A 26249-nucleotide genomic window follows, 5' to 3' on the forward strand; every position below is an offset into this window, starting at 1 on the left:
ACTCCTCCATTCAAACACGTCAAGCACTATACAACAGTAAAGATATAAAAAAATTACAATTAAATTTTTGTATAAGACTCGGTTTTATTTCAACAGCTTAGGTCGCAAACCTACGATGACTCCGGCGACAGGGGATGATCCTTGACGGGGCGGCGGCTTAGTGATCGGGAACGAAGTGGCGGAGTGGCGGTCGGGAACGGGGTGAGGCGGCGGCGATTGCCAGGTGGTCGGCAGTGGTGAACATGGACGGGTCGGCGGTAGAGTGGTTGCCGGGAACGGGGCGGCGTCGTAGGCGGCGATGTGTAGATGGGCGGCACTGGAGAACGCGTGGACGGGCCGACGACGGGGTGATCCGCGACGACGTGATGGTCCGGAACGGGGCGGTGTCGTCGTCGGCGATGTGGAGAAGGTGCGGCGGGGGCCGATCGTCACGGGCGTCGGCGGCGGCGAGGTCAACCGCGGGTGACGTGAATTAGGTCAAGCGACGGGTTGGCCGAGCATGAACGACGATTCAACCGGGGGTCGGGGGCGTGGGGTGCGACGCGACGAGGCGACGGTGTTCCACGTCAGCGGTGCCGACGTGGCGAGGCGGGGGCGGGGAGGGCCGACGTGGCGGCGTACGTATATACTGTACGCGAATACCTTTGAAAGAAATGACCTTTCTATCCTTCTACGTTTTGTGGGGGGTGTACCAAAGCGGGGCTCAAATAAAAATTACAGTGAACATAAACATCGTGTACAACTTTGTATATCGAAGTCGTAACCTTCATTAAGGACGCCTCTTCATAATTGCAATATGGTAGTTTACTACCTCCGTCCCAGTATATAAGTCATTTGCGTAGTTCTAGGTCAACAATTTAACTATCTAAATATGTATCATATATGATAAACAATATATATTTAGAAACTACATCCGTGTAAAAATTTAATGATATACTTTTCTTGACATATAATACGTATTTAATTTTTTAAATCGATGACCTAGAACTACGCGAATGACTTATACACCGGAACGGAGGAAGTAACATTTTCAATGATGATTGGGCCTAAATTTTCCAGCCAGCCAAGAGATGCCGACAGTCACGATCTGCAAAGCAAGTCGCTGCCACAAAGAAAAACGCCGATAAGAATTCGTAGAAACTTCGAAGGCCACGCACACCACAAAAAGTCTGTTGAATCCAGCCAGATCCTTGGGAAATCAAAACCGACCAGGTCCCGCGAGACTTAGTGAAGAAACAACTTCACACGTCCTCCGTTGGTGAAATCCGCACCAAGGGAATGGGGATAGGGCGAGGAGAACATTATTGCTACCATGGCACAACGATGGCGCTTTGCCACACCAACCCAAATACGAAGACTCCTAAATAAAACCTAAAAAACCCCATCCATGTCATTGCACGACACGTCCAGGCCCATTGTCAAGATCGTTGTCATCCAAAACCGTGCACCGACGCCCTCTTCTCCGATGATCCAGCCAGGCCGAACCACCGATGAAGATATCTACGTTGAATCCCTACGGCCACCGCCTACTTCACCAATGTCGTTGTCGTGCACCGCGTGATGAAGCTCGTCACTCAAGCACAGATCTCCTTCGCCATCCCACGACAACCCTCCGACGCTTCCACAACTGATGCCTCGACCCGGACCTCCCTGCTATTGTTGGTGTTGGACGGGCTTTGCCCAGTGAGGTGCCATAGCGAGACGAGAGGGGTAGATAATCGGTGGCGGCTCCGGTTCAATGGTCAAACACCTCGTGGCCTCACATTTGCGGCCTTGTGCTCCGCCTCCCCGTCCGCCAAGGTGAAGCCCACAACCGGCAATGCCTCCACCTCCTCCTCCGGCTTTGCCGCCTTCTTGTCCATGGTGCTCTAGTTTCGATGGCTGCTTCCCCTCCATATCCTCCTGCTCCTCCTCCTCCTCTGACTCCGACGAATTCGGAGGAAGGCTGACGGCGAAATGAGCAGGCTGCCTCGCCTCGATCTGCTTCTGCAGTTGCACTCTCCAGTCTGAAGTGAGCATGTCGTAGGTGGTGATCCAACACCTCGACATGGCAAGCGACATCCTGCTCCTCCTCCTCTGACTCCGACGAATTCGGAGAAAGGCTGACGGCAAAACGAGCAGCCTGCCTCGCCTCGATCTGTTCCAGCAGTTGCACTCTCCAGTCTGAAGTGAGCATGTCGTAGGTGGTGATGCGACACCTTGACATGGCAAGCGACGGACGAAAGTTGAAGTGCCAGCGACAGAGGAGAAAGGAGAAGAAATGGGGCTAGGCTAGAGTTCTATCGCCATCTTAAATAGTCAGACTAACTCAAACGACACGCCAAAGCGATGCCAGGCAGCACAAAGGAGGCACCCGTCGGGCCTGCATCCTCACGTGAGCCCTATCCGTCAATCCTATGTGGCAGGCATGACCGAACGCATACAGGAGAGCCGATCAGTCCAGACGTTTGGCTCGGGAGCCCGTTTGGGTGGCCAAAACTCGTCCAGGCACTGACCGCACAGCCCGCCCGGTTGTAGATGCTCTGAGCCAGTGGGAGTCAGATGGTTGGTTTCTTCGGAATGACCCATATAAATAACTAAATGGGACAGGATATACAGGTCCAAACAGGGTCAAACAAACTATTAGTTTTACATTGTCAAAATTTTGAAGTGAAAATCCTCTAGCGGTCATGCATGATTTATGAAGCTCTTTAACGATTATGCATGACACTTGAACAAACACCATCCAACCGTTGTTTGCAACTTCTTCGTAGGTCCATCAACTCGCTGTCTCTGCTTGACTACTGCCTTTCGCGCTTCTCTTCCGCTTCCTAACCCTTTTTCGCTTTGCATCGCCATCGGTCTTCGGGCCCTGAAGAAGCAAGTTCTCATCAGTGCTTGTTGCCATGAAATATCAGGAGCAATAACAAAAGCAAATATGCAATGAGTCTCACTGTCTAAGAGTATATAAGATATAATTGTCACATTATTTTTCATCCGTAGACAACTACAGCATTGCTTTTACAACAATAATTGCACAGATACTTATCGTGAGTGTGTTCCGAGTATTACATATACCTTAGTGTAGTAATGGAATTACCTGATTTTGAGGAGCTGATGGCTGGGGCTTTGGTTTCTTTTTCTTGCAGGAGAGTGGGTTTGGGCCCTGCAGCACAACACACATTAACATTTTGTTAAAGAAGTAGAGAGGCCATTGTGATCTCAAAATGTTGATCACGCCCACTAGATCCAGAAAAATAGAAGCTGCAAATATTAACCTTTGCTCTGTTTCTTTTAAACTTGCTTTTCTCTACCACTCCGGGAGTGTTTCCATTGATAGATGTCTTTCCTTCAGATGACGCCTTTAATAGCTTCTTAAATTCTGATTTTTCCATATGTATACGCTTCTCCTCATCCAACTGAGCAAACTGACGTTGCTGCACGGAGGGTTGCTCAATAAACAGGGAGTTCTTCAGACCATATATCACAGGAACACATGGAACCTACACCCAAGCAAAACATACATGAGCAAACTGACTGCAGAAGTAGCTTCTAAGATGGCTTAATACATTCGGCTATATCATTTCTGCAAAGTAGATGATATGATACTTCTAGGTTGTATCATGTCCCTGAGCAGATTCCTTGAAAAGTAACATTCAGGTGACAAAAATAAGGTAAAACTAGAATGCTACATCCAAGCAAACATACATGAGCTCATTGGGCAAAAGCAGTTTTTATGATGGCATATAAATTCTGCTATCAGTGCTATGTCATTTCTTTCAAGTTGATGCTATTATGTTTGTGCATTGTATTGTGTCCCTGAGCAGATTCCTTCACAAATAAAATTCAGGTGATAAAATGATAAAAGCAGAATCCTAGAGAAGTGCAGTGAATCTTCATACCTCCCGTAGCTTTGCCCGGAGACCAGAATCCTGGGTGGCAACAAAGTAGTGCTCCGGATTCTTATCACCAACAAGTGACAGAATACAGTCCACCGCACTGACCACTTTGTCATGCTCACAGCTGAACACACAAATAAAAGTCCGGAGAAAAAACTATCAGCGCTCCCGCCTCGAGCTCATCAAGTCATAAAAGGGTAAAACTATCCTGACTGAATGTAGTAGCAGTATTTCATACAAATCAAAGTGATAAAACAGAACCAATGTGATCCAATTTCAGAACATGATTTGCATTTGGGCACAGAAGCAACAAACCAGTGCCAAGTTACATGGTTTCAAAGCTGGAAATGAAGTTCCATTGGTTAATTGGTTTCACCACCTACTTATTCTCAACTTGGCATACAGCGCCACTGTCCATGTATTTTTATTTTCTTCATAAGAGTTACTCCGTCCGTCCCGTAATATAAGAGCATTTTTGACACCAGTAGTTCCGTCCCATAATATAAGAGCATTTTTGACACTAGTAGTGTAAAGAATGCTCTTTATATTATGGGATGGAGGGAGTAATTATTTAGTCTATTAGTGAGTGTGTTATGTATTTGCATGAGCATGCCCAGTATAGGAGTTGGTTGTTTGATACATGGATATAATTGGTTTGGACATTAAGAGAAGAAAAGAACAACATGGCGAGGCCATGCTTGTGCATTCCTCGTGGCCATATATGTGAGTTAAGACTTAAGAAGGATCATATTTGTGTTTTCTCGAACTAGTGGGTGAGAGATAAAGGAATTGCTTTAATATATGTTGTTTTCTACATATAATTAATTAATCAGTGGCAACGCACGGGGAACCAACTAGGTCCAGCTAAGTATTCAGATAGCCCAAACCCCAATTGTCAAATTGACTCTATGGGGTAACCAATATGACAGAACAAAGTGATGCATATTTAAAATTGCATCAACGACTAGTGCATATATAGATTAGAGTGGCAATAAAGAAAAATAGATAAGAGAAGGAGGAACCTGGCGGTGGCGACGAGTTGGGCGGCGTCGAACGCCTCGGAGTGGGACTTTCCGAGGCGCCTGAGCTCGGCGACGACGCACTTGGAGGTCAACAGCGGGGGAGCCCTGGACGCGGAGAGGAGCTCGCGGAGGGCGTCGTCGGCGGGGAGGAGTTTGTGGACGAGGAGGTGGTGCACGAAGGTGCCGTCGATGAGCACCTTGTAGGGCTCGCGGAAGCCAAAGCAGGTGGAGTAGAACTTGACCACCTTGCGGTGCCGCGATCGCCTCTTCACCCTCATCGCGGACGAGCGTACGCGGGCAGGCAGACGGCGTCTGCGGTGAGTCGGCGACGGTGGCTCTCCTAGACGAGCGGCGGCTGCCCTCCAGAACGAGCGGGCGGGCGGACGGTGTCGCCGGACCAGCGGGCAGGCGAGAACGCGGTGTCGCCGGACGGGCGGGTTTGCTGGGCAGGCAGACGGCGACCCTCCTGCACCTGGAAGAGCGGCGGCGGCGCAGCTCCAGCTCCTGCACGAATGGGCGGCGGCGCAGCCGGGTAGGGTTCGTCCCGCTCTGTCGCTTGTCCGGTGCAGCCAGAATTTGTTTGCACCTTCGTGGGCTGAATACTTAAAGCCCACATAGAGGGAAGGGCAGTGGGCTGCGCGCTTGCGCCACGCGGCAGCATTTCCTATTCGGCCCAAATCATTGACTAAAAGGTCTTTCTTGCAGTTACTAAAAAAGAGGTATTTCTTGCAAATGTCGCTTCTATTTTTAATGGTGCTCACAAGTGACGCACTGAATGTATATTGTTTGTTGCATTTCGAATTTGTTTTCATAGATTCATTATTTCAAAATGTTTTCTCTCGAAACTTATTTCCGTCGGGATCTTTAAAATTAGATCCCAATATTAATAGGTTTTGACAAAAAAATTAATGAAAAAAACTAAAATAGAAAAGAAATAAAAATGGAAAAAGAAAATATTTTTTAAATCATAACTCTTTTTCTTTTTTAAGAAATTGTAAAGTTTCCTCAAATTCATGAGCTTTCTCAAATCTATGACCATATCTCAAACCCGTAATTTTTCTAAATCATGTTTTTTATTTTCAGATTAGTAAAAAAATCAGATGCATGGAATTTTTGAATTTATGAAATTTTACGAATCCAAAACCATGGACTTTATATAAATTTTTCAAATTTGAAATTGTGAACTTTTTCCATATCTGCAAAAAGAAATCCAAGTAGTGATCTTGGTCCAAATGTATGAACTTTTTTCATTTCCTTCAACCTTTTTGAAAAAGTCAATGAGCAAAATTCAATGGGTCAACTCGTCAATGGATCAATGGCCAACCGGTCAAATGGAAAAGAAAAAACTGACTTTGCATAGGTTACCTGGCGTTCTATAGGTTACCTGCCTTGTTAAATATAACGAAATCACTAATTGAAGGGTATTATTTTTAAAGATCACATTCACCTCCGAAATTGCAACAAGCGGTGCGCTCATTTATCGCAACGTGGTAGTTTTTTTATTTTTACATAGATTTATTTTTTAAAATGTTTTATCTCTTAAATCATGCGTTCAAATCTCAAAAACTCACGTCGAGATTTTCAAAGGTAGATCGTCGATAGGTTTTGACAAAGTTTTTTCAATAAAATATCAGACAAAAAAAGAACATAGAGCCTTTTTTTCTTTTTCGTAAGAGGCACGAAAGAAAAACCATGCCTCTCGCGGAAGCAAAACCTGTGCCTCTCGTCTTTCTTTATTTTTATTTTTGAAAGACACGGTTGTGCCTCTTACGGAAGGAGAAAAAAAGAAAACACATTTTTTGTTTCCGAGAGGCATGGTCATACCTCTCACGGAAGCAAATTTGTGCCTCTTGCAAAAGAAAATCCCTACTTCTCACGAAATAAAAAGAAAACACATTTTTTTCTAGCAAACCCGTGTCTCTTCCGAAAAAAATATGTTTTTTTTTCGTTTTTGAGTGGCATGTTCCAAATTCATGCCTCTCGTAGAAGAAAAAAATTATACTTTTTTTGTTTTCGAACGACACGATCATGCCTAGCGCGGAACCAACGCTGTAACTCTCGAGGAAGCAAATATGTGGATCTTGTGAAAACTAAAGAAAACACATGTTTTCATGAAAAAAAATAGTTTTGTTTTGTCCAAAAGTTAAGAAAGTCTGATGAAAAAAAACCGTAAAAAAACCATCTAAAAAATCAAAAAGGCACGGGAAAAATAAAAAAAATATGAATAAAAGCATTCGAAACACGACATATGGCGGACGCTGAGAGTGCGCCAAATGACGCGCTCTCAGCAAGACCATGAAAAGACTTCCGAGGGCTTCTTCATTAATTGCTCTCCAAATCGGAGGACTTCAAGCGGGCAAATTGCCGCAGGAGCTATTTCTGGCCGGATGCGAGATGGAACTAAGGTGCGGGGCAAGCTTATTATTGTAGTTGTGGCGTGAGTTTTTTACATGTAGTTTTCTTCATGTGAAATGATTTTTTTACATGTAGTTTTCTTCATGTGAAATGATTCTAATCGGTCGGTAGATGTAGCGTGAGACGCATGTCGCCTTTCTTACTTGATACGTGTCGTGCTTGACCATGCACGTTTCTCTTCCTCATCTTTTCTTGCAATAACATTGTTGTTGCAGAATGGTAGCAGCGAACGATGACTTCACAATGCGCGAAGCGGTTGAAGATGTGTTGCTATTTTTGCAACATGCACATTGTTATAAAAAATTAGGTGTGGTGGAGATGTTGCATTTTTTGCAACAAGGGTCTTATTACAGAAAAATAGAAAAAAAAAGGTTGTGCTGCATGGGTATTAATTGGTCTAACTTTTTTAATTGAAGCAAACCAATCTGTGGTTGGATGGTTAGGAGTACTGTGGTATCCTCTGTCCATCAGAGTTTAAGTCTCATACTTGATGTCAGTGCTTGCAATTTTTCCGGATTTATTCCAGGTCTTCCGGCGATGTGCTTTCAGTGGGAGGAGACGGTTCCCATCGACAACGAAGGCGTCAGTGACGACTTCGTCAATCTCAAGATGATGTGCCGGCTTAGTCTCTCAAAGATGCTCATATGGGTAGGGTGTGCGTCCATGCGTTCATAGGGATGAGTGTACACTCGTATATGTGAGCGACTTCGATTATACTCTTTTAAAAAAATTGGATAACATTTTTCCAAAATATCACGTATGTTTTTTTGGAATACATGAACATCTTTAAACGTGACATGCATTTTTTGAATGTTACCAACATTTTATAAAAAAATACACTGCATAACCACTTTTTAAATGTGCGATGAACACTTTTGTAAAATTATTATACAAACATCAACTCATCGGTGTTCAAGGTTATTATTTTTCTATCTTGCAATGTTTGTTATGTAAAACAACAATTGTGTCGTTTTGATGTTAAAAAGCATATTGTGTTATTAAAATAGGTAATGGAGAGGAGGGTGAAGCGAAGTTGTGGCACAACACGGGAGTGCAATGCGATTGAGGGCGGCGGGCGTCCGGGGCCAAGGAACAAAGGCTTGGGCTTGGTTGTGGGCGGGAAGACGATACAAAGTTGTGGAACAACGCAATAACATGGCGCTGAAATGATGGCGTCGTTGCTAAAATGACGGCACTGTACAGAGAATGATACAACTAAAATTGTGCAATGCCCACACATCACCATGTGATGTAGATCATACTTGCATCTATTTATAGAAGCGCTCATGATGTCACTGTTGGGGAACATGGTATAAAATAATAAAAAATACCATATGTATGAACACATCGAGAAAGACTATGAAAATGCATGAATAACTTGTTGGGGAACGTTGCATGGGAAACAAAAAATTCCTACACACACGAAGGACCTATCATGGTGATGATCATCTACGAGAGGGAAGATCGGATCTACATACCCTTGTAGATCGCTAAACGGAAAGCGTTAAGAAACGCGATTGATGTAGTCGAACGTCTTCGCGATCCGATCATCCGTCCCACGAACTCCGTCCCGATCTAGTACCGAACGGACGACACCTCCGCGTTTAGCACACATACAGCTTGGTGAAGATCTCCGCCTTCTTGATCCAGCAAGAGGGGCGAAGAGATAGCTGAATTCTCCGGCAGCGCGACGGCGTGACGGTGATGGTGGTGGAGCTTACTCCGGCAGCGCTTCACCATGCCGGACTAATCTAGCTACGGGGTGTCGAAGTTCTCGAGGGGAGGAGGGATGCACTTTGGCTTGAGTGCCCAAAGCCTCTCTCCCCTCCACTATATATAGGAGGGAGGGAGGGGGAGGCACCCTAGGGAAACCCTAGGGTTTCGTTCGGCGCAAGAGGGAGGAGGGAGGAGTCCTCCTCGAATTCCACTCGGAAAGAGGAGTCCTTCCTTCCCCAATTCGGATTGGCCCGTCTCCTTGCCTTTTCTTCCACTTCGGCCGACCTAGGCCCTCTTGGGTTGGCCACCAGCCCACTAGGGGATGGTGCGCCATCCTTGGGCCCCTTTTGGTCTTATCCCGGGTAAGTGGCCCCTCCCGATAGAACTCCGGAACCCATTCATCATTCCCGGTAGTTTATCGATAATGCCCGAAAAACTTTCGGAAGCCAAATGGATACTTCCTATATATCAATCTTCGTCTCTGGACCATTCTGGAAACCCTTGAAATGTCCGGGATCTCACCCGGGACTCCGAATAACCTTCTGTTATCAACATCAACGATTCAGCTATACTGAAACATCACTGAACCTTAAGTGTGCAGACCCTGCAGGTTCGAGAACTATGTAGACATGACCGAGACATTCTCCGGTCAATATCCAATAGCAGGACCTGGATGCCCATATTGGATCCTACATATTCTACGAAGATCTTATCGGTTGAAGCTCTATGTCAAGGATTCATTTAATCTCATATATCATTCCCTTAGTCCTTCGATATGTTACTCGCCCGAGATTCAATCGTCGGTATCCCCAAACCTATTTCAATATCGTTACCGGCAAGTCTCTTTACTTGTTCCGTAATACAAGATCGTGTGGCTAACTATTTAGTCACATTGCTTGCAAGGCTTGTTTGTGATGTTGTATTACCGAGTGGGCCCCAAGATACCTCTTCGTCTCACATAGTGACAAATCTTAGTCTTGATCCATGCTAACTCAACTGACACCTTCGGAGATACCTGTAGAGCACCTTTATAGTCACCCAGTAACATTGCGACGTTTGATACACACAAGGCATTCCTCCGGTGTCAGTGAGTTACATGAGCTCATGGTCATAGGAATATATACTTGACATGCATAAAACAATAGCAACAAAATAACATGATCACATGCTACGTTTATAGTTTGGGTCTTGTCCATCACATCATTCTCCTAATGATGTGATCTCGTTATCAAGTGACAACACTTTGTCCATGGCTAGGAAACCTTAACCATCTTTGATCAACGAGCTAGTCAACTAGAGGCTTACTAGGGATAATATTTTGTCTATGTATCCACACATGTATCTATGTTTCCATTCAATACAATTATAGCATGGATAATAAACGATTATCTTGAAACAGGAAATATAATAATAACTATTTTATTATTTCCTCTAGGGCATATTTCCAACAGTCTCCCACTTGCACTAGAGTCAATAATCTAGTATCACATCTCTATGTGATTTATAATGTAACAAATTTAACACCCATACAGTTCTGGTGTTGGTCATATTTAGCTCGTGGAAGAGGCTTAGTCAGCGGATCTGCAACATTCAGATCCGTGTGCACTTTGCAAATATTTATGTCTTCCTCCTTGATGTACTTGCGGATGGCATTGAAGCATCGTTTTATGTGTCCGGTCCTCTTGTGAAACCTTGGCTCCTTGGCTAGAGCAATGACACCGGTGTTGTCACATAAAAAATTTATTGGATCTAGTGCGCTCGGCACAACTCCAAGATCTGTCATGAACTGCTTCATCCAGACACCCTCCTTAGCCACCTCTAAGGCAGTTATGTGCTCTGCTTCGCATGTAGAATCAACTATGACGCTTTGCTTGGAACTGCACCAGCTTACCGCACCCCCATTAAGAATAAATACGTATCCGATTTGTGACTTAGAGTCATCCGGATCAGTGTCAAAGCTTGCAACGACGTAACCCTTTACGATGAGCTCTTCGTCACCTCCATAAATGAGAAACATTTCCTTAGTCCTTTTTAGGTACTTCAGAATATTATTGACCGTTGTCCAGTGCTCCACTCGTGGATCACTTTGAAACCTGCCTGCCATACTTATCGCAAGACTGACGTCCAGTCTTGTGCACAACATTGCATACATGATAGACCCTATGGCTAAAGCATAGGGGACGACACTCATCGTTTCTCTATCTTCTGCAGTTACTGGGCATTGAGTCTTACTCAACTTTATACCTTGTAACACAGGCAAGAACCCCTTCTTGGATTGTTCCATTTTGAACTTCTTCAAAACTTTGTCAAGGTATGTGCTTTGTGAAAGTCCTATTAAGCGCCTTGATCTATCTCTATAAATCTTGATGCCTAATATGTAAGCAGCTTCTCCTAGGTTCTTAATTGAAAAACTCTTGTTCAAGTAATCCTTCGTGCTCCCCAAAAATTCTATATTGTTTCCAATCAGCAATATGTCATCCACATATAATATCAGAAATGTTATAGAGCTCCCACTCACTTTCTTGTAAATACAAGCTTCTCCAAAAACTTGTATAAACCCAAATGCCTTGATCACCTCATCAAAATGCCGATTCCAACTCCAAGATGCTTGCACCAGTCCATAAATGGATCGCTGGAGCTTCATACTTTGTTAGCATTCTATGGATCGACAAAACCTTCGGGTTGCATCATATACAACTCTTCCTTAAGAAACCCGTTAAGGAACGCTGTTTTGACATCCATCTGCCAGATTTTATAATAAAAAAATGCAACTATTGCTAACATGATTCGGACGGACTTAAGCATCACTAAGGGTGAGAATGTCTAATAGTAGTCAACTCCTTGAACTTGTGAAAAACGTTTTCCACAAGTCGAGCTTTATAAATGGTTACATTACGGTCCGCGTCCGTCTTCTTCTTAAAGATCCATTTGTTCTGAATAGCCTTTCGGCCTTCAGGTAATACTTCCAAAGTCCATACTTTGTTTTCATACATAGATCCTATCTCGGATTTCATGGCCTCTAACCATCTATTGGAATCTGGGCCCACCATGGCTTATCCATAATTTGCAGGCGCATTGTTGTCTAACAACATGATTGACAAGACAGGATTCCCGTACCACTCAGGAGCCGTACGTGCACTTGTCGACCTGCTAGGTTCCATAGAAACTTGATCTGAAACTTCATGATCACCATCATTAGCTTCCTCTTCAACTGGTGTTTCCTCGACAGAAATTTCTTTCTACCCTGCGTCACCATCTTTTTGACGCAGAGGTTCTACAACTTCATCAGGTTCTATCTTCCTCCCACTCAATTCTTTCGAGAGAAACTCTTTCTCAAGAAAAGCTCTATTCTTAGCGACAAACACTTTGCCCTCGGATTTGAGATAGAAGGTATACCCAACTGTCTCTTTTGGGATAACCTATGAAACGCACTTTTCCACTTTGGGTTCCATCTTTTCAAGCTGAAGCTTTTTGACATAAGCATCACATCCCCAAACTTCAAGAAACGGCAACTTTGGCTTCTTGCCATTCCATAGTTCGTATGGTGTCGTCTCAACGGATTTTGATGGTGCCCTATTTAAAGTGAACGCAGCTGTCTCCAATGCATAGCCCCAAAATGATAACGGCAAATCGGTAAGAGACATCATAGAACACACCATATCTAATAAAGTACGATTACAACGTTCAGACACACCATTGCGTTGTGGTGTTCCAGGCGGTGTTAACTGTGAAACAGTTCCACATTGTCTTAAGTGAACACCAAACTCGTAACTCAGATACTCACCTCCCCGATCAGATCGTAAGAACTTGATCTTCTTGTTATGATGATTTTCAACTTCACTCGGAAATTGCTTGAACTTTTCAAACGTTTCAGACTTGTGCTTCATTAAATAGATATAACCATACCTACTCAAATCGTCAGTGAAGGTGAGAAAATAACGATATCCACCGCGCGCCTCTATGCTCATCGGTCCGCACACATCAGTATGTATGATCTCCAATAAGTCACTTGCACGCTCCATTGTTCAGGAGAACGGAGTCTTAGTCATCTTACCCATGAGACATGGTTCGCATGTGTCAAGTGATTCAAAATCAAGTGACTCCAAAAGTCCATCAGCATGGAGTTTCTTCATGCGTTTTACACCAATATGACCTAAGCGGCAGTGCCACAAGAAAATGACGCTATCATTATTAACTCTACATCTTTTGGTCTCAATGTTATGGACATTAGTGTCATCACTATCGAGATTCAATATGAACAAACCCCTCGCATTGGGTGCATGACCATAAAAGATATTACTCATATAAATAGAACAACCATTATTCTATGACTTAAATGAGTAACCTTCTTGCAATAAACAAGATCCAAATATAATGTTCATGCTCAACGTATGCACTAAATACCAATTATTTAAGTTCATCACTAATCCCGATGGTAACTGAAGTGAGATTGTGCCGACGACGATGGCATCAACCTTGGAACCATTTCCCACGCCAGCCTTCATTTATTTCGCAGTTCCTGTTTCGAGTTGCGAATGTGAGCAATAGAACCGGTATAAAATACCTAGGCACTACTACGAGAGCTGGTGAGGTACACATCAGTAACATGTATGTCAAATATAACTTGTTTGGCATTGGCCGCCTTCTAATCAGCCAAATACTTGGGACAGTTCCGCTTCCAGTGACTAGTCCCCTTACAATGGTAGCACTCAGTTTCCGGCTTGGGTCCGGACTTGGGTTTTTTCGTCGGAGGGGCAACAGCTTTGCCACTCTTCTTGGAGTTACCCTTCTTCCCCTTGCCATTTTTCTTGAAACTAGTGGTCTTATTGACCATCAACACTTGATGCTCCTTCTGGATTTCCGACTCCGTGACTTTCAGCATCGCAAACAGCTCGGCGAGTGACTTATTCATCCCTTGCATGTTATAGTTCAACACAAAGCCTTTGGAGCTTGGTGGCAGTGACTGAAGAACTCTATCAGTGATAGCCTCCGGTGGGAGAGCAATTCCCAGCTCAGCCAGACGGTTAGAGTACCCAGACATTCTGAGAACATGTTCACTGACAGACCCTTTCTCTTCCATTTTGTAAGCATATAACTTATCGGAGGTCTCATACCTCTCGCTCCGGGCATTCTTCTCAAAGATAAACTTCAACTCCTGGAACATCTCATATGCTCCATGATGTTCAATACATCTTTGAAGTCCCGGTTCTAAGCCATACAAAACTACACATTGAACTAACGAGTGGTCATCCTTGCGCGTCTGCTAGACGTTCATAACTTCTAGCAACGCAGGTTGGGGTTGCATCACCTAGCGGTTCATTAAGGACATATGACTTTTGGGCAGCCTGAAGGACGAGCCTCAGAATACAGGCCCGGTCAACAAAGTTGCTTCCATCATCTTTCAACTTAGCTTCCTCTAGGAACACATTAAAATTCAGGGTTGCTACTACGCGAGCCATTGATCTACAAAATAAAATTTTGCAAAGATTACTTAGACTATGTTCAAGACAATTGAGTTTAGCTAGTAATATTACTAATAAACTCCCACTCAAATAGACATCCCTCTAGTCATTCGAGTGGCGCATGATCCAAATCCACTAAGCAAGTCCGATCATCACGTGAGTTGAGATTACTTTCAATGATGAACATCTCCATGTTGATGATATCAACTATATGATTCATGCTCGAACTTTCGGTCTCTTGTGTTCCGAGGCCATGTGTGTACATGCTAGGCTCGTCAAGTTTAACCCAAGTGTTCCACGCGTGCAACTGTTTTGCACCCGTTGTATGTGAACATTGAGTCTATCACACCTGATCATCACGTGGTGTCTCGAAACGACGAACTGTCGCAACAGTGCACAGTCGGGGAGAACACAATTTTATCTTGAAATTTTAGTGAGGGGTCACCTTATAATGCTACCGTCCTCCTAAGGAAAATAAGGTGCATAAAAGTATTAACATCACATGCAAATCAAAAGTGACATGATATGGCCATGAACTTGCACTTCTTGATCTCCATCACCAAAGCACAAGCATGATCTTCATCGTCACCGGCGCCACACCATGATCTCCATCATTGTACTGCCATCGAGGTTGTCGCGCTAACTATGTTGTTACTACTAAAGCTACTACCAGCGATAAAGTAAAGCATCACCAAGAGCCAAGGTAATTAAAGACAACCGTATGGCTCCTGCCGGTTGTCGTAGCATCGACGTGCAAGTCAACATTTAACTATTACAACATGATCATCTCATACATCCAATATATCATATCATGTCTTTGGCCATATCACATCACATGCATACCCTACAAAAGCAGGTTAGACATCCTCTAATTTGTTGTTGCATGTTTTACTTGGCTGCTAAGGGTATATAGTATGATCGCATCTTACTTACACAAAGCCACAACGGCGATATGCAAATTGCTATTTAACCTTCTCCAAGGACCGCCTCGGTCAAATCCGATTCAACTAAAGTTGAAGAAACAGACACCCGCCAGTCATCTTTATGCAACAAGTTGCATGTTAGTCGATGAAACCAGTCTCTCGTAAGCGTACGAGTAATGTTGGTCTGGTCCGCTTCACTACAACAATGCCGCCGAATCAAGAAAAGGCTAAGGAGGGAAACAAATTGAACATCAACGCCCACAAACTCTTTTGTGTTCTACTCAAGATATCATGTACGCATGAACCTAGCTCTGATACCACTGATGGGGAACGTTGCATGGGAAACAAAAAAAATTCCTATGCACATGAAAGACCTATCATGGTGATGATCATCTACGAGACGGGAGATCGGATCCACATACCCTTGTAGATCGCTAAGCGGGAAGCGTTAAGAAATGCGGTTGATGTAGTCGAACATCCTCGCGATCCGATCATGATCCGTCCCATGAACTCCGTCCCGATCTAGTACCGAACAGACGACACATTCGCGTTCAGCACACGTACAGCTTGGTGAATATCTCCACCTTCTTGATCCAGCAAGAGGGCGAAGAGGTAGATGAGTTTTCCGGCAGCGCGACAACGTGACGGTGATGGTGGTGGAGCTTACTCCTGCAGGGCTTCGCCGTGCCAGACTAATCTAGCTACGGGGTGTCGAAGTTGTGGACGGGAGGAGGGCTGCACTTTGGCTTGAGTGCCAAAACCTCTCTCCCCTCCACTATATATAGGAGGGAGGGAGGGTGCGGCGCCCTCGGGAAAACCTAGGGTTTCGACCAACGCAAGAGGGAGGAGGGAGGAGTCCTCCTCCAATTCCACTTGGAAGGAGGACTCCTTCCTTCCCCAATTCAGATTGGCCCCTCTCCTTGCCTTTTCTTCCACTTCGGCCGACCTAGGCCCTCTTGGGCTGGCCACCAGCCCACTAGGGGCTGGTGCGCCACCCTTGGGCCCCTTTTGGTCTTCTCCCGGGTGAGTGGCCCCTCCCGGTAGAACTCCGGAACCCATTCGTCATTCCCGATACTTTACCGGTAATGTCAGAAAACCTTCTGGAAGCAAAATGGATACTTCATATATATCAATCTTCATCTCCGAACCATTCCGGAAACCCTCGTGACGTCCGGGATCTCATCCGGGACTCTGAACAACCTTCGGTTACCAACATCAACAATTATGGTATATCGAAACATCACCGAACCTTAAGTGTGCAGACCCTGCGGGTTTGAGAACTATGTAGACATGACCGAGACACTCTTCGGTCAATATCCAATAGCGGGACGTGGATGCCATATTGGATCCTACATATTCTACGAAGATCTTATTGGTTGAACCTCTATATCAAGGATTCATTTAATCTCGTATATCATTCCCTTTGTCCTTCGGTATGTTACTTGCCCGAGATTCGATCGTCGGTATCCCCATACCTATTTCAATCTCGTTACCGACAAGTTTCTTTACTCGTTCCGTAATACAAGATCCCGTGGCTAACTCTTTAGTCACATTGCTTGCAAGGCTTGTTTGTGATGTTGTATTACCGAGGGGGCCCCGAGATACCTCTCCACCACACGGAGTAACAAATCCCAGTCTTGATCCATGCTTACTCAACGGACACCTTCGGAGAAACCTGTAGAGCACCTTTATAGTCACCCATTAACGTTGCGACGTTTGATACACAAAAGGCATTCCTTCGGCGTCACTGAGTTACATGAGCTCATGGTCATAGGAATATATACTTGACATGCATAAAACAATAGCAACCAAATAACACGATCACATGCTACGGTTATAGTTTGGGTCTTGTCCATCACATCATTCTCCTAATGATATGATCCCGTTATCAAGTGACAACACTTTGTCCATGGCTAGGAAACCTTAACCATCTTCGATCAATGAGCTAGTCAACTAGAGGCTTACTAGGGACATTATTTTGTCTATGTATCCACACATGTATCTATGTTTCCATTCAATACAATTATAACATGGATAATAAACGATTATCTTGAAACAGGAAATATAATAATAACTATTTTATTATTGCCTCTAGGGCATATTTCCAACATAACCGTCATATTACCACCAACGATGTTCCTGTGCAGTAGTAGTCGATGGAGAGTCGGTGAAGCATGATTCCCGCAACTAGGTAATACCCCCAACCGCGAGAAATTTTCTTGATCGAGAGTCGAACATACGGCCCATCTGCGGAATCCTTGCGAACTATGTTAGTGATTAAACAACACTTAATTATACAAAGACAACCGACGGACTAGCGAAGGATCATCCTTCACACACACACACACGCACGCACACACACACACACACACACACACAAAGAGAGAGAGAGAGAGGGAGGGAGGGAGGGAGCGAGGGAGGGAGAGAGAGGGGGGGAATGGAGAGGGAGATGGAGAGGGAGGGGGAGGGGGAGATGGAGAGAGAGAGAGAGGAGTGATACATCCATTTTGCATCATGCTTTCATGTTGATATTTATCGCTTTTTGGGTTGCTATTACACTTCAAGGTACAATACTTATGCCTTTTCTCTCTTATTTTGCAAGGTTTACATGAAGAGGGAGAATGCCGACAATTGGAATTCTGGCCTGAAAAAGGAGCAAGTTTGAGATACTTATTCTGCGCAACTCCAAAAGCCGTGAAAATCAACAATGATTTTTGTCGGGATTTATAAAACATACTGGGCCGAAGAAGTGCCATAGGGGCGCCAGCAGGTGGCCACAAGCCTGCTAGGTGTGGCCACCCCCTGGCCGCACCTAGGGGGCTTGTGGGCTCCCTGCTGGCCCACTGGCCCCCTCTTTTGCTACAAGAAGGGTTTCGGTCTGGAAAAATCAGGAGGAGGCTTTTCGGAGGATTCGCCGACGCCACGAGGTGGAACTTGAGTAGAACCAATCTAGAGCTCCGGCAGGATGATCCTGCCGGGGAAACTTCCCTCCCGAAGGGGAAATTGTCGCCATCGTCATCACCAACACTCCTCTCATCGGAGGGGACTCGTCACCATCAACATCTTCATCAACACCATCTTATCTCCAAACCCTAGTTCATCACTTGTAACCAATCTCCGTCTCACGACTCCGATTGGTACTTGTAAGGTTGCTAGTAGTGTTAATTACTCTTTGTAGTTGATGCTAGTTGGATTACTTGGTGGAAGAGTTTATGTTCAGATCCTTGATGCTACTCATTACCTCTCTGGTCATGAATATGATTATGCTTTGTGAGTAGTTACTTTTGTTCCTGAGGACATGGGATAAGTCATGCTATAAGTAGTCATGTGAATTTGGTATTCGTTCGGTATTTTGATGTGTTGTATGTTGTTTTTCCTCTAGTGGTGTTATGTGAATGTCGACTACATAACACTTCACCATTATTTGGGCCTAGAGGAAGGCATTGGGAAGTAGTAAGTAGATGATGGGTTGCTAGAGTGACAGAAGCTTAAACCCTAGTTTATGCGTTGCTTCGTAAGGGGCTGATTTGGATCCACTATTTTAATGCTATGGTTAGACTTTGTCTTAATTCTTCTTTCGTAGTTCCGGATGCTCGCGAGAGGGGTTAATCAGAAGTGGTATGCTTGTCCAAGTAAGGGCAGTACCCAAGCGCCGGTCCACCCACATATCAAACTATCAAAGTAACGAACGCGAATCATATGAACATGATGAAAACTAGCATGACAGAAATTCACGTGTGTCCTCGGGAGCGTTTTTCCTCCTATAAGACTTTGTCCAGGCTTGTCCCTTGCTACAAAAGGGATTGGGCCACTTTGCTGCACCGTAGTTACTTTTGTTACTTGTTGCTCGCTACGAATCATCTCACCACACAATCACTTGTTACCGATAATTTCAGTGCTTGGAGATATTACCTTGCTGAAAACCACTTGTCAGATCCTTCTGCTCCTCGTTGGGTTCGACACTCTTACTTATCGAATGGACTACGGTTGATCCCCTATACTTGTGGGTTATCAAGACTCTTTTCTGGCGCCGTTGGCGGGGAGTGAAGCGCCTTTGGTAAGGAAACATTCATATAGTGTGCTGAAATTTATTGTCACTTGTCACTATGGAAACTAATCCTTTGAGGGGCTTGTTCGGGGTATCTTCACCTCGAACGGAAGCACAAAGAGTTTCTCCTCAACCTGATGCACCTACTAAAAATATTTGCTTTGAATTTCCTTCGGGCATGCTTGAGAAATTGCTGGCTAATCCTTTTACAGGAGATGGAACATCACATCCAGACTTGCATCTAATCTATGTAGATGAAGTTTGTGGTTTATTTAAGCTTGCAGGTTTGCCTGAGGATGAGGTCAAGAGGAAGGTCTTTCCCTTATCTTTGAGGTATAAAGCGTTGACATGGTATAGGCTATGTGATGATATTGGATCATGGGACTACAATCAGTTGAAATTGGAATTTCATCAAAAGTTTTATCCTATGCATTTAGTACATCGTGATCGGTATTATATTTATATTTTTTGGCCTCATGAAAGAGAAAGCATCGCTCAAGCTTGGCGGAGGCTTAAATAAATGTTATATTCATGCCCCAACCATGAGCTCTCGAGAGAAATTATCATTCAGAACTTCTATGCTCGGCTTTCTCATGATGATCGCACCATGCTTGACACTTCTTGTACCGGTTCTTTTATGAAGAGAGATATTGACTTCAAATGAAATTTATTGGAGAGAATTAAACGCAACTCTGAAGATTGGGAGCTTGAAGAAGGTAAGGAGTCAGGTATGAATTTCAAGTTTGATTGCGTTAAATCCTTTGTTGAAACAAATACTTTTTGTGATTTTAGCGCTAAGTATGGACTTGACTCTGAGATAGTAGCTTCATTATGTGAATCATTTGCTGCTCATATTGATCTCCCCAAAAAGAAGTGGTTTAAATATCATCCTCCCTTAGAAGTCAATGTAGTTAAACCCAATCCAGTTGAAGAGAAAGTAATTGCCTACAATGATCCTATTGTTCCCAGTGCTTACATTGAGAAACCACCTTTCCTTGTTAGGATAAAGGATCATTCTAAAGCTTCAACTGTGATACGTAGAGGCTACATTAGAACACCTACACCCCCTGAGCAAGTTAGAGTTGAACCTAGCATTGCTATTATCAAAGATCTTCTGTCCGACGATCTTGAGGGACATAATATTCACTTCTATGAAGATGCTGCTAGAATTGCTAAACCTCATGTTAGAGACAAACATAGGCCTGTTGTTGGCATGCCTGTGGTTTCTGTTAAGATAGGAGATCATTGTTATCATGGTTTATGTGACGTGGGTGCTAGTGTTAGTGCAATACCTCAATCCTTATACGATGAAATCAAAGATGAGATTGCACCTGTTGAGATAGAGCCTATTGATGTCACTATTCAGCTTGCATATAGAGATACTATCTGCCCTGTAGGAATTGTTAGGGATATTAAAAACTTGTGTGGTAAAATGAAGTATCCTGCTATTTTCCTCGTTCTTGCTACTGCACAAGATAGCTTCTGTCCCATCATATTTGGCAGACCTTTTCTCAATACCGTCAATGCTCATATTAATTGTGAGAAGCAAACTGTTACTGTTGGCTTTGAAGGAGTGTCACATGAGTTCAATTTCTCCAAGTTTGGTAGACAACCTCATGAAAAGGAGTTGCCTAGTAAGGATGAAACTATTGCCTTAGCTTCTATTGCCATGACTCCTACTGATCCCTTAGAGCAATACTTGCTTGAGCATGAAAATGATATGCATATGGATGAAAGGGATGAGATAGATAGAGTTGTCTTAGAACAATATCCTATCCTTAAGAATAACTTGCGTGTTGAACTGCTTGGGGGATCCACCCCCACCAAAGGGTGATCCTGTGTTCGAGCTTAAACAGTTGCCTGATACTCTTAAGTATGCCTATCTTGATGAAAAAGAGATATATCCTGTTGTAATTAGTGCTAGCCTCTCAAAGCATGAAGAAAAGAAGTTACTAAAAACTCCGAGGAAGCACCGTGCTGCTATTGGATATACTCTTGATGATCTTAAGGGCATTAGTCCTACCCTATACCACCACAAGATCAAAACTGATCCTGATTTCAAACCAGTTGCTGATCATCAAAGGAGATTGAATCCTAAGATGAAAGAAGTAGTAAGAAAAGAAATACTAAAGCTCCTGGAAGCGGGTATTATCTATCCTGTTGCTCATAGCGTTTGGGTGAGTCCGGTGCATTGCGTCCCTAAGAAGGGAGGCATTACCGTTGCCCCTAATGATAAGGATGAATTGATCCCACAGAGGATTATTACTGGCTATAGGATGGTGATCAATTTTAGGAAATTGAATAAAGCCACTAGGGAAGATCATTACCTTTTGCCTTTTATCGACCAAATGCTAGAAAGACTGTCTAAACACACACATTTCTGCTTTCGAGACGGTTATTCTGGTTTCTCCCAAATACCAGTTGCACAATCTGATCAGGAGAAACCACTTTCACCTGCCCTTTCTGTACCTTTGCTTATAGACGTATGCCTTTTGGCTTATGTAATGCACCTGCCACCTTTCAAAGATGTATGATGGCTATATTCTCTGACTTTTGGGAAAAGATTGTCGAGGTTTTCATGGATGACTTTTCTGTTTACGGGTCTTCCTTTGATGATTGCCTCAGCAACCTTGATCGAGTCTTACAGAGATGTAAAGACACCAATCTTATCTTGAATTGGGAGAAGTGCCACTTTATGGTTAATGAAGGCATCGTCTTAGGACATAAAATTTCTGAAAGAGGTATTGAAGTCGATAAGGCTATGGTTGATGCAACCGAGAAAATGCCATACCCCATAGATATCAAAGGTATAAGAAGTTTCCTTGGTCATGCTGGTTTCTATAGAAGTTTCATTAAAGACTTCTCTAAGATTTCTAGGCCTCTTACCAATCTCTTGCAAAAGGATATTCCTTTTGTTTTTGACGACGATTGTGAGGAAGCCTTCGAAATACTTAAGATGGCTTTGATAACTTCACCTATTGTTCAACCACCTGATTGGAACTTACCTTTTGAGATCATGTGTGACGCTAGTGATTATGCTGTTGGTGCTGTTCTAGGGCAAAGAGTTAATAAGAAATTGAATGTTATTCACTATGCCAGTAAAACTCTAGACAGTGCCCAAAGAAACTATGTTACTACGGAGAAGGAGTTTTTAGCAGTCGTGTTTGCATGTGAAATGTTGAGGTCTTACATAGTTGATTCCAAAGTCACTATTCACACTAATCATGCTGCTATTAAGTACCTCATGGAGAAGAAGGACGCTAAACCTAGACTTATCAGATGGGTTCTCTTGCTACAAGAGTTTGATTTTCACGTTGTCGACATAAAGGGTGTTGATAACCCAGTAGGAGATAACTTGTCTAGGTTGGAGAACGTTCTTGATGACCCACAACCTACTTATGATAGCTTTCCCAATGAGCAATTGAATGTCATCAATGCTTCACATAGTGCACCATGGTATGCTGATTATGCAAACTATATCGTTGCCAAATATATACCACCTACTTTCACGTACCAGCAAAAGAAGAAATTCTTCTTTGACTTGAGACATTACTTTTGGGATGATCCTCATCTTTATAAGGAAGGAGTAGATGGTGTTATTAGACGTTGTGTACCTGAACATGAACAGGGACAGATCCTGCAGAAGTGTCACTCTGAGGCCTACGAAGGACACCATGCGGGAGATAGAACTGCACACAAGGTATTGCAATCAGGTTTCTATTGGCCCACTCTCTTCAAGGATGCCCGTAAGTTTGTCTTGTCTTGTGACGAATGTCAAAGAATAGGTAATATTAGCAAACGTCAGGAAATGCCTATGAACTATTCACTTGTCATTGAACCATTTGATGTCTGGGGCTTTGATTATATGGGACCTTTTCCAAAATCCAACAGGTATACTCATATCCTGGTTGCTATTGATTACGTCACTAAGTGGGTAGAAGCTATCCCTACTAGTAGTGCTGATCACAACACCTCTATCAAGATGCTTAAAGAAGTTATCTTCCCTAGATTTGGAGTCCCTAGATATCTAATGACAGACGGTGGTTCACACTTCATTCATGGTGCTTTCCGTAAAACGCTTGCTAAGTACGATGTCAACCATAGAATTGCGTCTCCCTATCACCCTCAGTCCAGTGGTCAAGTAGAGCTAAGTAATAGAGAGATTAAACTGATTCTGCAAAAGACTGTCAATAGGTCTAGAAAGAATTGGTCTAAGAAGCTCGATGATGCACTATGGGCTTATAGAACTGCCTATAAGAATCCCATGGGCATGTCTCCGTACAAAATGGTGTACGGTAAAGCATGTCATTTACCTCTTGAGCTAGAGCATAAAGCTTATTGGGCAATCAAAGAGCTCAACTTTGATTTCAAACTTGCCGGTGAGAAGAGGTTATTTGATATTATCTCGCTTGATGAGTGGAGAACTCAGGCATATGAGAATGCCAAGCTGTTCAAAGAGAAGGTTAAGAGGTGGCATGATAAGAGGATACAAAAGCGCGAGTTCAATGTAGGTGATTATGTCTTGCTATATAACTCGCGTTTAAGATTCTTTGCAGGCAAGCTTCTCTCTAATGGGAAGGTCCCTATGTTGTTGAGGAAGTATATCGTTCTGGTGCTATCAAGATCAACAACACGGAAGGTAATTGTCCGAGAGTGGTAAATAGGCAGAGAATCAAGCATTATATCTCAGGTACTCCCATAAATGTTGAAAGCAATATCATCAATACCATAACTCAGGAAGAATACCTAAGGGACATTTATCACCCTGTTTTAGACTCCGAAAACGAAGAGGTATGTGATTCGGTAAGAAAACACAGTCCAAAACTTTTCCAGTAGGAAATTTTCTCCGTTTTGGAATATTTGAAAAAATACAAAAAATGGAAGTAGTCCGGAAAGTGCGCGAGGAGGCGACAAGCCTGCACGGCGCGGGCCCACCCCCTAGCCGCGCCGTGAGGGCTTGTGGCCACCTCGTGCGCCTCCCGGACTCCTTTTTCGTGCAGGGTACTCCTTCTGGTCTAAAAAATTCATTATATATACTCCCGTTTGGTCTGACCCCTGCATCACGCAGATTTCCTCTGTTTTTGTTTCGAGCCTGTTTCTGTTGCAGATCTAGATCGCTATGACTTCCCCAAAAGCTCCGAAGGACAAGATCTTGGAGAAGGTCATCAATCCCTACCTCATGGGAGTGCTGCAACACCCTCAATCTATCGAGATGCGTGAGGGAATGTTGCACATTCGTGATGTTGAGGGGCCTAGGAAGACCGGAAGCGTGGAGATGAGGCTCGAAGCAATGGAGCAACAAGTTTTCAAGTGCCAAGGGATGGTGGAGCGTGGACTCAACGCCAACCACATGATGATCACGGAGTTCACCAGCAAGCACAAGATTGATGCCAACGACATTGGGAAGCACCTCTCCAGGCTCTATGACAGGATTGATCAACTCCAGGCCCAGATCTATAATCTGCAGAACCAAAATTGTGAGTATGAGTATAGATTTAAATCAATACTGTTGGCTGCAGATTTGAGGATTCCGAAGACTCGTTCATCTTTCCAGGATGGAGCACCTATGCCTTGGAAGATGGAGGATCAAACTCATGTTGCAACAACTCCACCATCACCACAAAGCAAGACAACTGAGCATTGGTATGGGCAATCCCCTTGGCTTGTGCCAAGCTTGGGGGAGTTGCCCAGGTATCGTATCACCATCACATCTTTTGCCTTTACCTTTGTTTTAGTTTTCCTTTTCAGTTTTCTCTTTCTCTAGTAGATTAAAAGTCTTAGTGTTTTAGTCTTGAGTTTTTCTTTGTGTCACCCCCAACGTATTCGAGCTCGTGAGCCATATAATAAAGAGTGTCTTAGTTGAAGGGGTTTGCCTCTTGCCATGATCAAAAGAGTGAGAATAGAACAAAAGCATGAAAGATCATGTAATGATCTTATGGAAGTGATGGCTTCACATATAAAAAGAATGAGGATTGAAACTTGTTGAGTGTAGGCAAACGTAGACCTTGGTCATTGTTGCAATTAATAGGAAGTGATAAAGTAGGAGAGGTTCACATACAAATATATCATCTCTGACACCATCTATGATTGTGAACACTCACTAAACTATTGCATGCCTAGAAGTAGATGTTGGACAAGGAAGACAACATAATGAATTGTGTTTGCTTGGCTCCGAACAATGTTATATGATTAGAGACCCCTTAGCATGTGACGATTGCTTCCACCTGACAATAGCCAAACCTCCCGCACTAAGTAGAGATACTACCTGTGCATCCATGAACCTTCAACCCAGTTTTGCCATGAGTGTCCACCATACCTACCTATGGATTGAATAAGATCCTTCAAGTAAGTTGTCATCGGTAAAAGCAATAAAAATTGCTCTGTAATATGTATGATCTACTAGTGTGTGGAAAATAAGCTTTGTACGAACCTGTGATGAGAAAGGCATAAAAGCGACAGACTGCATAATTAAGTTCTTTATCACAGGGGGGAAATATAAAGTGACGTTCCTCCGCACTAAGAGGACACACATCCAAACCTCAAAAGCACATGACAACCTCTGCTTCCCTCTGCGAAGGGCCTATCTTGTACCTTTACTTTTTGCCCTTGAAAGAGTCATGGTGATTGATATGTCTCCGTCGTATCTACTGTTCCGAACTCTTTTGCCCTTGTTTTGGACTCTAATTTGCATGATTTGAATGGAACTAACCCGGACTGACGCTGTTTTAAGCAGAATTGCCATTGTGTTGTTTTTGTGCAGAAATGAAAGTTCTCGGAACGTCCTG

At 43.6% G+C, this 26249-nt stretch overlaps 1 protein-coding gene across 1 annotated transcript; it reads right to left on the reverse strand.

The window, feature by feature from the left end:
• Nucleotides 1-2593: 2593 nt before the first annotated feature.
• Nucleotides 2594-5446, reverse strand: LOC123397879 (rRNA-processing protein UTP23 homolog). Its single transcript, XM_045092398.1, has 5 exons — nt 4901-5446; nt 3882-4002; nt 3258-3482; nt 3080-3145; nt 2594-2851 (listed from the first exon to the last, which is right to left on the reverse strand). Exons 1-5 carry the CDS (start codon nt 5176-5178, stop codon nt 2759-2761), a joined length of 783 nt encoding a protein of 260 aa, XP_044948333.1. The 5' UTR covers nt 5179-5446; the 3' UTR covers nt 2594-2758.
• Nucleotides 5447-26249: the final 20803 nt, after the last annotated feature.

Source organism: Hordeum vulgare, chromosome 5H, assembly GCF_904849725.1.
Source record: "Hordeum vulgare subsp. vulgare chromosome 5H, MorexV3_pseudomolecules_assembly, whole genome shotgun sequence".
Classification (NCBI taxonomy): domain Eukaryota; kingdom Viridiplantae; phylum Streptophyta; class Magnoliopsida; order Poales; family Poaceae; genus Hordeum; species Hordeum vulgare.

Bases quoted from the DNA above. Each gene is read 5' to 3' on its own strand.
- LOC123397879 (XM_045092398.1), bottom strand. From the start codon at position 5,178: ATGAGGGTGAAGAGGCGATCGCGGCACCGCAAGGTGGTCAAGTTCTAC. The intron at 4,003-4,900 runs GTTCCTCCTTCT...TTGTGTGTTCAG, and splicing joins CAACTCGTCGCCACCGCCAG to CTGTGAGCATGACAAAGTGG. The intron at 3,146-3,257 runs GTTAATATTTGC...GTTGTGCTGCAG, and splicing joins TTAAAAGAAACAGAGCAAAG to GGCCCAAACCCACTCTCCTG.